Source organism: Hemitrygon akajei, chromosome 7 (assembly GCF_048418815.1).
Source record: "Hemitrygon akajei chromosome 7, sHemAka1.3, whole genome shotgun sequence".
Classification (NCBI taxonomy): Eukaryota; Metazoa; Chordata; class Chondrichthyes; order Myliobatiformes; family Dasyatidae; genus Hemitrygon; species Hemitrygon akajei.
This window is the reverse complement of record NC_133130.1, coordinates 100,051,636-100,065,123: the sequence shown is the minus strand read 5'-3', so window position 1 is coordinate 100,065,123 and position 13,488 is coordinate 100,051,636. Positions and strand designations below refer to the sequence as shown.

Here is a 13,488-nt window from a genome sequence, read left to right as displayed (position 1 = left end):
GTCTTCTTAAAATGAATGCCAACATTGCATTTGCCTTCCTTACCACTGAGTCAACCTGAAAGTAAACCTTTTAGGAATCCTGCATGAGGACTCCGAAGTCCTTCTGCATCTCTGATTTCTGAATTTGGTCCCCATTTAGAAAATTGTTTACATTTTTATTCCTTCTACCAAAGTGCGTGTCCAAACACTTATCTGCACTGTATTCAATCTGCCATTTCTTGACCCTTTCTCCTAATCTGTCCTTCTATAGACTCCCTGCTTCTCAACTCTACCTGCCTCTCCACTTATTTTTGTATTGCTCATAAACTTGACCACAAAGCCATCAATTCCATCATCCAATTCATTGACTTACAATATGAGAAGAAGCCACAGTTGGACAATCACTCTAACATTGTAGAGGTGCAGACTCATCAATCCAATTACGGAGACAACAGGTCAAAGAATGAAGACTCAAGCTTACAGGTGCAACAGTGGCTGAATTCTCAACAGAGCAAATGTTCTTCAAAAGGTTTTTCCTTGTTTTGTAGGCAGAATCAGAATCAGGTTTAATATCACTGGTATATCTCATGAAATTTGTTGTTTTGCAGCAGCAGTACATTGCAATACATAATAAAAACAAACTATCAATTACAATAAGAAATATATTTTAAATAATTAAATTAAATAAGTAATGCAAAAAAGGAAAAAAGGTTGAGCTGGTATACATGGGTTCATTTTGCGCTCAGAAATCTGATGGGAGAAGGGAAGAAATTGTTCCTAAAACATTGAGTGTGTATCTAGAGACTCCTGTACCTCCTCTGTGATGGTAGCAATGAGAAGAGGGCATGTCCTAAGTGATGAGGGTCCTTAATGCCACCTTTTTGAGGCATTGCCTTCTGAAGATGCCCCCAGTGGTGGGGAGGCTACTGCCCATGATGGAGCTGGTTGAGTTCACTACTTTTTGCAGCTTTTTCTGATCCTGTGCAGTGGCCCCTCCATACCAGACAGTGAAGCAACCAGTTAGAATGCTCTCCACGATACATCTATAGAAATTTGCTGGAGTCTTCGGTATCACACCAAGCCGTGCCTTCTTTATAATTGCATCAAAATGAGAAACCCCATGCAAGTGTTAAATAGGGACAAAAATGAGATTTTTCTTCACCTCATTTTGCCCAAGTAATGCTCTACCATAAAGACAAAGTAAACAAAGAAGCCACAATTCATTTAGCATATTATTCACACCATATAAGGAAGTCAAGACCATTACATCTGGCGTGATTGTCATTTTCTGCAACACCAATCCAAAACCATCCATTACCTCCTACATATTATCTTCTCAATTAGAAACTTAGAGACTTTTCCTCAATAAAATATGTTGTTCACTTTGAAATACTACCTGTGGCATTGCTATATGAATTCCAGCACCTTCCTGCATAAATACATTCCCCTCTACCTTTCTACAGTTTCACTGACAATCTTAAATGATCAGCATTTGATATAGATTTCCCAAGCAAATTAAGTTACTCACACAACCTGTGCAATTGAAGCATTAGGATGGTGTTTTGTTACCTTTCCCGGTGTGGCACTTTTATCGGTATACTTTGGCAGGCATAAAGCTGAAGCACACCCCTTGTAATTGCATGGCTATATGTTTTGTTAGTGAAGTGTCATGAAAGTCATTTCTGAGTTTTTTTTTTAATGAGAGTCTCTATGTCAGATGTTGGGCCCATTTATTTCTGGCTCTAACATAAGCAATATAAATCTCAAAGTGCTTGAATAAATATATGCCACAGGCAAAAGGACTATCATTGAATGTCTGGAAACTCAGCCTTCACTAACAAGCTGAAGCAGGGTAAAACTGCAGAATTCCATGTACCAAAATTTTCACCAATAGAAGTTATAAAGATCACCAAGCTCACAATCTCTGAACTAGCAAAAAGTAGTTACGAGTTGAGAATTATGAGCTCATAATGTCTGAACTAGCAAAAGCAGTTATGGAGTTGAGAATTATGCAGACTGAACAATGGATGAGTATCACAGAGGAAAGTCTCTTACCAGCAGCATACAAAATAATAAAGTAATCAGCAATAGCATTGTGGATTGGATTGGAATAACAGTAAAACATTGTGAAGCAGTGAAAAAACATCAGAGTCATTGACTGTAAAATTGGCCTGTATAGCACAAATGTCAATTTGCTTCTGATTTCATCTACAAAAAGGCAGGCAGCTTTGTTTTGTGCAGCATTCAGAAGTTTAGTCAGTCCAGTAAGTCATCTATCACTCATGTAGACTGAGCAAATATTGATGTCAGTTGTCACTTGATGCCTTCAGGCAAGATGAACTTTGGCCATCCATCTATTGCCACATGTTAAGCACCTGTATAGAATTTGCTATTTATGAAGAAAAGCTCATTTTTCCACTTGCCCTACTTAAAAAGATCTTCGAAAGGGCAAATAAGGGAAAGAATGTTGCACATTTTCTTATTTTATTTTTTAAGTTTCAGAAGTCTCAAGGGCATGGCTTAAGATATGCTTACTTGGCCTAACATACTTGACTTAATAGTAAGGAATTTGGGAAAAAAAGATTAACATCAACTAGAAGGCCACACGAGTGAATCTGCAGATGCTGGAAATAAATAAAAACACAAAATGCTGGCAGAACTCAGCAGACCAGACAGCATCTATGGGAGGAGGTAGTGACGACGTTTCGGGCCGAAACCCTTCATCAGGAGTGAAGTAACATGAGATGGTCGGGGGGGGATAAAAAGTGGGGGGAGGGATGAAGTAGAGAGCTAGGAAGTGATAAGCTAAAGGGAAATGGGCTACGGGGAAGGTGGAGAATTATGGGAAGTAAAAGAGAAAGAAACATAGGGCTGGGGGGAGATTATAGTGAGGGGGGAAAAAGAGAGAGAAAGAGAACCAGACTAAAATTATAGGTAGGGATGGGGTAAGGAGGGGGGCAGGGGTATCAACGGAGGTCAGTGAGTTGGATGTTCATGCTGGCAGGAAGGAGGCTACCTAGGCGGGAGATAAGGTATTGCTCCATCGACCTGCGTGTGGCCTCATCGTGACGGTAGAGGAGGCCATGGACAGACATGTCGGAGTGGGAGTGGTCTGTGGAATTGAAGTGTGCGGCCACAGGGAGACCGAGGAGGACCGAGCGCCGGTGTTCAGCGAAATGGTCTCCCAGTCTGCGGTGGGTCTCCCCAAAGTATAAATGGCCACATCGGGAGCACCGGTTACAGTATATCATCCCAGTTGACTCGCAGGTGAAGTGGTGCCTCACCTGAAAGGACTGTCTGGGGCCTAGGATGGTGGTGAGGGAAGAAGTGTGGGGCCAGGTGTAGCACTTCTTCCGTTTGCAGGGATAAGTGCCTGGAGGGAGGTCAGTGGGGAGGGTGGGGGGGGGGGGATGAATGGACAAGGGCGTCGCGTAGCAAGTGATCCCTGTGGAAAGCCGAGAGTGGGGGTGAGGGGAAGATGCCACCTCCTACGGGATCCCACCCCACTCCCCTCCACCCCCACTCTCGTCTTTCCACAGGGATCGTTCCCTATGCGACTCCATTGTCCATTCATCTCCCCCATCCCTCCCCACCGACCTCCCTCCAGGCTGTTATCCCTGCAAACGGAAGAAGTGCTACACCTGCCCCACACTTCCCTCACCACCATCCCAGGCCCCAGACAGTCCTTTCAGGTGAGGCACCACTTCACCTGCGAGTCAACTGGGGTGATATACTGTATCTGGTGCTCCCGTTGTGGCCATTTATATATTGGGGAGACCCGCCGCAGACTGGGAGACCGTTTCGCCGAACACCGGCACTCGGTCCTCCAGCAGTGGCGGGATCTCCCTGTGGCTACACACTTCAATTCCACAGACCACTCCCACTCCGATATATCTGTCCATGGCCTCCTCTACTGTCAAGATGAGGCCACACGCAGGTCGATGGAGCAATACCTTATCTCCCGCCTAGGTAGCCTCCTACCTGCTGGCATGAATATTCAACTCACAGACCTCCGTTGATACCCCTGCCCCTCCCCCCTTACCCCATCCCTATCTATTATTTTAGTCTGGTTCTCTTTCTCTCTCTTTTTCCCCCCTCACTATAATCTCCCCCCCCCCCCAGCCCTACCTTTCTTTCTCTTTTATTTCCCATAATTCTCCACCTTCCCCAGCCCATTTCCCTTCAGCCTATCACTTCCCAGCTCTCTACTTTATCCCTCCCCCCACTTCTTATACCCCCTCGACCATCCCATGTTACTTCACTCCTGATGAAGGGTTTTGACCTGAAACGTCATCACTACCTCCTCCCATAGATGCTGTCTGGCCTGCTGAGTTCTGCCAGCATTTTGTGTTTTTATTAACATCAACTAGACCTAGTTTGTCAGAAAAACTTACCTGGTTCACTAATTTCCTTCAGAGGAGGAAATTTGCAGTTCTTGTCTGAATTGACCTTCATACATCATCAGAACTATTCCTTTTGGTTGACACATAAATGTCCTCTATAATGGCTAAACAAGCCACTCACTTGTACCATTACTGCTATTTCAGGCAAGGGAACAATAAAACTGGACAAACTGGCTGACATTGAAGTAAGCACCAAATATGGGCTCAACAAAACTATACCCAGCCCAGTGGACTTAGCAAAGTTTGGTGAATAAACTGGAAGAGAAGTTCTCTCTGGCCATGCAAAAGCTTCACATGGTTGTATTTACAGTCAATGGGCCAGACATGTCCATCATAATCCATGGATATTTCTTGTCCCACTGGCAGGACAGACTTACCAGATCTGATGGCACAGACAGGGGTGAGTGTATGTCTTTGAAAACATACCAAGTTTTCCCAAACCAGAAGTCATGGATGAACCAGGAGATTTGTAGTCTGCCCAGGGCTAGATCTGTGGCATTCAAAACTGGTGATCCAGAACCATACAAGAAATCCAGGTACAACCTACAGAATGCCATAATGAGAGCAAAAATTCAATTCTATGTGAAATTAGAGACACAATTGGAACACACAGCTGTGGCATGATTTACATGCCATTTCTTCCAGTAAGCATAAATGGCAGTGATGCTTCACTTCCTGATGTACTCAACTCTTTTTATCCACACTTTGAAAGGGAGAGTCATGCTACACCTGTGAAAATCCATACAGCTTCCAGTGACCCTGTGACCTCTGTCTTGGAGGGTGACGTCAAGACATCTCTCAAGTGGGTGAATCTTTGGAACATGTAAGGTCCCAAAGATGTACCTGGCTGAGTACTGAAAACTGTGCCAACCAAATGGCCGGTGTACACAAAGATATCCTTAACCTCTCACTGCTGTGGTGTTGGACTCTCACTTGCTTAGGGGCATCAATCATGCCTATGCCTAAGGAGAGCAGGCTGAGCTGCATCAATGACTATTGCTTGTAGTACTTGCATCTACCAGTGTGAAACATTTTGAGAGGTTGCTTTTGGCTATAATTAATTCCTGACCTACAGTGAAGAGCATACTGACTGGTTACATCACTACCTGATTTAGATGCTCCAATACATGAGTTATCAAGAGGCTGCAGAGGCTTGTTCCAGCTCAACCATCCCCACTGCTGAGGGCATCTTAAAGAGATGGTGACTTAAGAAGGTGGCATTTATTACTAAAGACCCTCACCATCCAAGGCCTCTTCTCACTGCTACCATCAGGGAGAAAGTATTAGGATCTGAATATCCACACTCAATGATTCAGAAACAGCTGAATGTTCCATGAACCTATGAATACTATTTTTAATTAGCTATTTATTTATTTTGTAATTTATAGTAATTTTATGTATGCCTTTGCATTTACTGCTGCTGCAAAACAACCAATTTCATGCATTAACTCCTCTCAGGCTTCCAGCTGGGTCCAGGTGTCAATTTTAACCGACAACTCTGCAATCTTCATCAGGGATGATGCCTAGGCATGTTTAGTATGGTGGTATATATACTTGACTTCCGTCGTCCTTCCCTCCTGATTGGTTAGTCCTCAATCAATCAGGATTTAGCTGTCCCACCTTGATTAAAATCATATTCCAGTTCTTACTTAGAGTGAGACCTTTCACTTTGTTGAAATTCTTATTCTCTAGTCTTACCTCATTGGCTTACTCCACCAGGCAGTCCCAAATCCAATTATTTAGGACTAACCAATCAGGAGGGACAGATGACAGATGCCCTTGGACTAGACTTCCCTAGACATCATCCCTGATGAAGATGGCAGAGTTTGTCATCAAAACATTAGTTAAAATTGACATTTGGATCTGGCTGGAAGCCCAAGAAGAGTTTATGTGTCATATGTGCCAGGACTGTACTGGATCCTTTTTAACCGATTTCACATCATGTAAGACAGTGATACAAAACCTAATTCTGATTCAGAAAAATCAATTAACATTATGTCAAAATGTATTTATGCCACATGTTAATTGATGGTGTTGCTTGAAATTAGTGTATCTTTTGGATCTTGAACAACGGTACAAGCCTAATATTATGCAATGAACCTATAGAAACCCCAGACATCTAACTGAGAAAAGATCAAAACATTGATTATTTCATTTAGATAATAAAATTTACATTTATTATCTTATAGTCAGAGTAAAACCCTTCATATGCTTGATAACATGAACTGGATTGTGTGCCTTAGTGATAAAATAAGATTTGAAATACAGCATGTGGAAGTTGCCCAGGAAACAGCCAAACATCTAGGAGTTTCCTGGCACTTCATTACTGAACAGATCTTATTGTCACATTCAGTTCCATGTCCAGGATCACCCAGAGTTATCCAATTCTTCAGTTCTGCCAGATCTTGTGTATCAATTGATTCGATCATACAAAGATCAACAGTCCGTTGAATATAAACCTACGAAATTTGTGTGTTGTCATTTTGTTGGTATAAAGGATGCATTGAGCTGGAAGACTATCAGAATTTAATGCTTCTGTTTTCTTTATGTTCTATTTTTGAACTCTAGTCAATTCAGGAGATGGAATAGACTACAGCCAGCAGAAAAGAGAAAATATTGGAGATCTGATTCAGGAGACTCTGGAGATCTTTGAGCTGTATGGAGGGGAAGATGCCTTCATTAACATCAAGTACATGATTCCAACGTATGAGTCATGCATTTATAATTGAATTAAATAAACCGGTTGAAGAAGTATGCTGCGTTAATTTATGTAACTGGGAATTTTGTAAATGCAAATGCATCAATTACACCATAAAATTAACTATAATTGTGTTCTTGTTTTCTTGATTATTCTTCAATACATGCCTCTCTGCATTGCATGTATGAATTTAAACTGCCACTGGACACAAACCTCAATCTCTCTGAACAATAAAAGTATTTACTTACATACCTGAATGATTGCTACTCTCTTTAGTTCATGATCAAGCTGATGTCATGGTCTAAAAATGTAACTTATTTATTAGGTGAATAGAAATATAGAAACATAGAAAACCTACAGCAAAGTACAGGCCCTTCAGCCCACAATGCTGTGCTGAACACATACTTACTTAAGTAATTACCTAGGCTTACCCATAGCCCTCTATTTTTCTAAGCTCCATATACCTATCCAGGAGTCTCTTAAAAGACCCTATCATGTCCGCCTCCATCACCATCACCGGTAGCTCATTCCATGCACTTATCACTCTGAATGATAAACTTACCCCTGACATTTCCTCTGTATCTACTTCTAAGCACCTTAAACCTGTGCCCTCCTGTGTTAGCCATTTCAGCCCTGGGAAAAAGCCTCTGACTATCCACACAATCAATGCCTCTCATCATCCTATATACCTCTACCAAGTCACCTCTTATCCTCCGCAGCTCCAAGGAGAAAAGGCCGAGTTCACTCAACCTAATCTCATAAGGCATGCTCCCCAATCCAGGCAACATCCTTGTAAATCTCCTCTGCACTCTTTCTATAGTTTCCACATCCTTCCTGTAGTGAGGTGACCAGAACTGAGCACAGTACTCCAAGTGGGGTCTGACAAGGGTCCTATATAGCTGGAACATAACCTTTTGGCTCTTAAACTCAATCTCATGGTTGATGTATGCCTTCTTAACCACAGAGTCAACCTGCACAGCAGCTTTGAGTGTCCTATGGACTCTATCCCAAGATCCCTCTGATCCTCTACATTGCCAAGAAACTCACCATTAATACTATATTCTGCCATCATAGTTGACCTACCAAAATGAACTACCTCATACTTATCTGGGTTGAACTCCATCTGCCACTTCTCAGCCCAATTTTGCATCCTATCAATGTCCTGCTGTAACCTCTGATAGCCCTCCACACTATTCATAACACCCCCAACCTTTGTGTCATCAGCAAATTTACTAACTCACCCCTCCACTTCCTCATCCAGGTCATTTATAAAAATCACAAAGAGTAGGGGTCCCAGAACAGATCCCTGAGGCACACCACTGGTCACTGACCTCCATGCAGAATATAACCAGTCTACAACCACTCTTCACCTTCTGTGCAGGCCAGTTCTGGATCCACAAATCAATGTCCCCTTGGATCCCATGCCTCCTTACTTTCTCAATAAGCCTTGCATGGGGTACCTTATCAAATGCCTTGCTGAAATCCATACACACTACATCTACTGCTCTACCTTCATCAATGTGTTTAATCACATCCTCAAAAAATTCAATCAAGCTCGTAAGGCACAACCTGCCTTTGACAAAGCCACGTTGACTATTCTGAATCATATTATGCCTCTCCAAAAGTTCACAAATCCTGCCTCTCAGAATCTTTTCCATCAACTTACCAATCACTGAAGAAAGACTCACTGATGTATAATTTCCTGGACTATCTCTACTCCCTTTCTTGAATAAGTGAACAACATCTGCAACCCACCAATCCTCTGGAACCTCTCCTGGCCCCTTTGATGATGTAAGGATCATTGCCAGAGGCTCAGCAAAAACCTCTCTCGCCTCCCACAGTAGCCTGGGGTACATCTCGCCCGGTCCTGGTGACTTATCCAACTTGATGCTTTCTGAAAGCTCCAGCACATCCTCTTTCCTAATATCTACATGCTCAAGCTTTTCAGTCTGCTATAAGTCATCCCTACAATCGCCAAGATCCTTTCCCTTAGTGAATACTGAAGCAAAGTATTCATTAAGTATCTTTGCTATCTCCTCCAGTTCCATACACACTTTTCCACTGTCACACTTGATTGGTCCTATTGTTTCACTTCTTATCCTTTTGCTCTTCACATGTTTGTAGAATGCCTTGGGGTTTTCTGTCATCCTGCTTGACAAGGCCTTCTCATGGCCCCTTCTGGCTCTCCTAATTTCATTCTTAAGCTCCTTCCTGCTAGCTTTATAATCTTCTAGATCTCTATCATTGCCTAATTTTTTGAACTTTTCGTAAGCTTTTCTTTTCTTCTTTACGACAGCCTTTGTACACCACAGTTTCTGTACCGTGCATAGAACCCCACACAAATATCCCTTGAACATTTGCCACATTTCTGCTGTACATTTCCCTGAGAACATCTGTTCCCAATTAATGCTTCCAGGTTCCTGCCTGATAGCTTCATGTTTCCCCTTACTCCAATTAAATGCTTTCCTAACTTGTCAGTTCCTATCACTACCCAATGCTATGGTAAAGGAGATAGAATTGTGATCACTATTTCCAAAATGCTCTCCCACTGAGAGACCTGACACCTGACCGGGTTCATTTCCCAACACCAGATCAAGTACAGCCTCGCCTCTTGTAGGCTTATCTACATATTGTGTCAGGAAACCTTCCTGAACACACCTAACAAACTCCACTCCATCTAAACCCCTTGCGCTAAGGAGATGTCAAACAATATCTGGGAAATTAAAATCTCCCACCATGACCACCTTGTTATTATTACACCTTTCCAGAATCTGTCTCGCTATCTGCTCCTCGATGTCCCTGTTAATATTGGGTGGTCTATAAAAAACACCCAGTAGTTATTGACCCCTTCTTGTTCCTAACTTCCACCCACAGAGACTCTGTAGTCAATCCTTCCACGTCTTTCTCCTTTTCTGCAGCCGTGACACTATCTCTGATCAGCAGTGCCACACCTCCACCTCTTTTGGCTCCCTCCCTGTTCGTTCTATAAAGCCTGCCAGTCTAAGTAACCATTCCTGCCCCTGAGCCACCCAAGTCTCTGTAATGGCCACAACATCATAGCTCCAAGTATTGATCCAGGGCTCTAAGCTCACCTGCTTTGTTCATGATGCTTCTTGCATTAAAACAGACACATCTCAAACTATTGGTCTGAACGCATCCCTTCTCTATCACCTGCCTATCCTCCCTCTCACACTGTCTCCAAACTTTCTCTATTTCTCTATCCCCTTCCTCCGTCACTTCAGTTCAGTTCCCACCTCCCAGCAATTCTAGTTTAAACTCTCCCCAATAGCCTTAGCAAACCTCCTTGCCAGGATATTGGTCCCCCTGGGATTCAAGAGCAACCCATCCTTTTTGTACAGGTTACGCCTGCCCCAAAAGAGGTCCCAATGATCCAGAAATCTGAATCCCTGCCCCCAATCTCTCAGTCATGCATTTATCCTCCACCTCAGTCTATTCCTATACTCACTGTCGTGTGGCACAGACAGTAATCCTGAGATGACTACCTTTGAGGTCCTGCTTCTTAACTTCCTTCCTAACTCCCTGTAGTCTGTTCTCAGGACCTCCCCCCTTTTCCTACCTCTGTCATTGGTACCAATATGTACCACACCCTCTGGATCCTCTCTTTCACCTCCTCACTTTCCCTGACCACCTGACCAGACGAAGGACATCGGGCTGCAACCCCAGTTCCCTAACCCAGTCCCTAAGGAGCTGCAGTTCAACGCACCTGGCGCAGATGTGGCTGTCCGGGAGGCTGGGAGTCTCACAGATTTCCAACATCTGACACCTGGTACAGAACACCGGCCTCACAGACATACTTACTGTCTCTATTCCTCACAGGTAACTTACCTTGCCTTGACCCAACATTGCCGAATCCTGAATGAGCCAAAACCCTTCCACTCTGCCTCAGATCACTCCTTCAATGACCGCTCCTTTGAGTACTAATCTGTTAAAAAAATTGTAGTGGCTTTTATGTACAACGGAGAGATGATTTTGACTTGTTTATTAAAATATAACTATCTTCTTGCCATCATTAAAATTTTTGAGATAAAATGGAGATGGTGGCTATTAAAAGTAAAGCAAATACATTTAGTCTCTTATAGGTGTAGAGTAGTATTTCTGTATTCCTGGTAAAACCCAAAATAGAATTGTGAAAAATACAATGTTTGATAAATCAAAAAATTTGATGTGTTGGCTTAAATTTATTTGATCTGCTGCCTCTCCAAACTTACACCGCTCCTCCTTTCATTTTCAGTGGCTACATCATTCCTTCATTCTGACTCTACCAATGCTGTGTAAATATTACACACTGAACAATCCTTGAAGCTCTCCACTCTGTGGCATCCCAAGATATTCTGTATTTTTACAAGGAAGCCCATTGTAAGATCAAGGAACAACACCTCATTTTTCATCCAGACACATTGCAGCCAGTAAAATTCTACAATGAAATCTCCAGCTTTGCACCTTCCTTCAGTTTTATTGCACCTGGCTACTTACACTTGTATTTCCTCTTCCCTTTTTGCTTAATGTGTATATTCTGGTCTGCTCACTTTACTTCATTAGGCCAAACTGTAACACAAGCAGACTTCACAACACTAGCAACACATTAAAGGAGTTTATCCATTCAGTGGCTGTCCTGTTTATCATTTCACCCTATTACAGACATGGTCTTTGCTCTATCCGTTTCTTCCATCTTTATCCCCACCCAAACCTTCTCTGTTAGTATATCAACCCTGATCTGAAACATTGTCTGGTTTCTCTTTCCACAGATGCTGATTGACTGAGTTCTTCCAGCAGTTCTATCTGTGTTTCCAATTCCAGCATCTGCTGCTTACTCTGTTTGCCATTTTCCTTGAATCATTTTGCTCTTCACCTTAGTTCCAAACTGTTTGAGGTTCCCTTCACAACTCCTGTCATTGGAGAAACTTTACTCTTATCTCAGAAATGCCATTCTGATTGGGTGGATATCTTTGTGGAAATGGCTTAAGTGGGAAGCTATTTTATAGAGTAATGATCAAAGGACGAACTGCCTGTTTCTGAGAAACTATTGCACTTCAGAGGATAATGGTATCACTTTTACTGCCTGAAGGTTACGTGTTTAACTTAACTTCCAGAATGACAGTTCTTTGGAGTACTGAGGCAGTGCTGCCAAGGTCTATCGAATAAGACGGTAAGCGACACTGTCAACTGTTTCGGTAAAAGATCCAATCATATTATTTGATTAAGAGATTACGCGCCCAAATTAACTTTAATCTCTCAATGATCATCTAAAACAAAAGGTCCAATCTTTCAGTGCAAGGTTGCTAAGCAGTTATGTTTTGTAATTATCCTGTGAAAGGACTTCATCAGCTAAAGCGATTTGGGACATCCTGAAGTCATCAAAGGTGCTATACAAATGTATGCACCTTACAATGCATTTTCAGTCTGGCAAAACTGCTGTATTATTATTTTTCTGTGTTTTCTATATTAAAATAAATACTGACATTTGTTCCAATGTGGGAAATTTACAAAATATATACTGTGGACAGCAACAAGTGAGGAGTACAATCAATGGGCTTATGTAAGTATATAAATCACAGAGCATAGTTTGAGACTTTACTAGGGCCAAGGGACAAATATAATAGCATTAAACTCACAAGTTGACATCTACTACTTCTGTATCACTGGAAAAAGTCCATTTCACCAAAATTGTTGTAACTAGGGAGGAGGACAAGATTTGTGATACCTGTTGAACAGAATGCGGATAGAAATTTATTAGTTAGAGTTGTGGAAATACAAGTACATCCAGGGATAATAGATTATTCCCTTTTAGAGCGCAATATTGTGTTCTTTCACATCAGTTGTCCATTCCTAGATGCCCTTGTAAAGGTGATAATGTTCAGGTTTATTTGCCAAGATTAAACTTAAGTGAAATTTCTTGCAGTAGCATATTCTATAACCTTTCTGATCAGAAATCATGCATCCTGCAAGTTGTTGGAAGGTTAAGGTAACACTGGTACAGGATGGGAAATGGGAAACTGGCATCCTAGTGGCAGAAACAACAGCTTATCTCCTTAACTAATGAGATTTAGGGATCGAGAAAGATTTGAACATCAGAGGGTGAATTAGAATCTAATCAGGGACAAGGAAAAATAAATACGAAAGAAAGGTTTATTTAAAACAAAATAAATTGAAAAGCTGGATAACCACAGAATTTACATTTAAAATTTTATACATTTGCCATAGTTTGTTATTTATCCGAATAAGATTCTGCAATTTAATTTGTTCTTGTCTCAAGATGTTTGGCATTGCAGGAGTCTTAATCTTGACATTGAGATGGGAGTGACAATTAATGTACAACTACAGCAAGTTATGGGAACTCAGATGAGTACTGTTAGTGAGCTGCAGTTTTCAAGCTTAACAGAATCTAGA

The 13,488-nt window shown here is 41.9% G+C and overlaps 1 protein-coding gene across 1 annotated transcript in view; it reads left to right on the top strand.

Moving 5' to 3' along the window:
- Nucleotides 1–7,326, top strand: part of LOC140730744 (parkin coregulated gene protein homolog) — a 258,984-nt gene extending 251,658 nt beyond the window's left edge. The window contains exon 5 of the mRNA XM_073051588.1: nucleotides 6,951–7,326. Within this exon, the coding sequence (XP_072907689.1) occupies nucleotides 6,951–7,111 (161 nt within the window). The 3' untranslated portion in view covers nucleotides 7,112–7,326. The remainder of the gene's footprint in view (nucleotides 1–6,950) is intronic.
- Nucleotides 7,327–13,488: the final 6,162 nt, after the last annotated feature.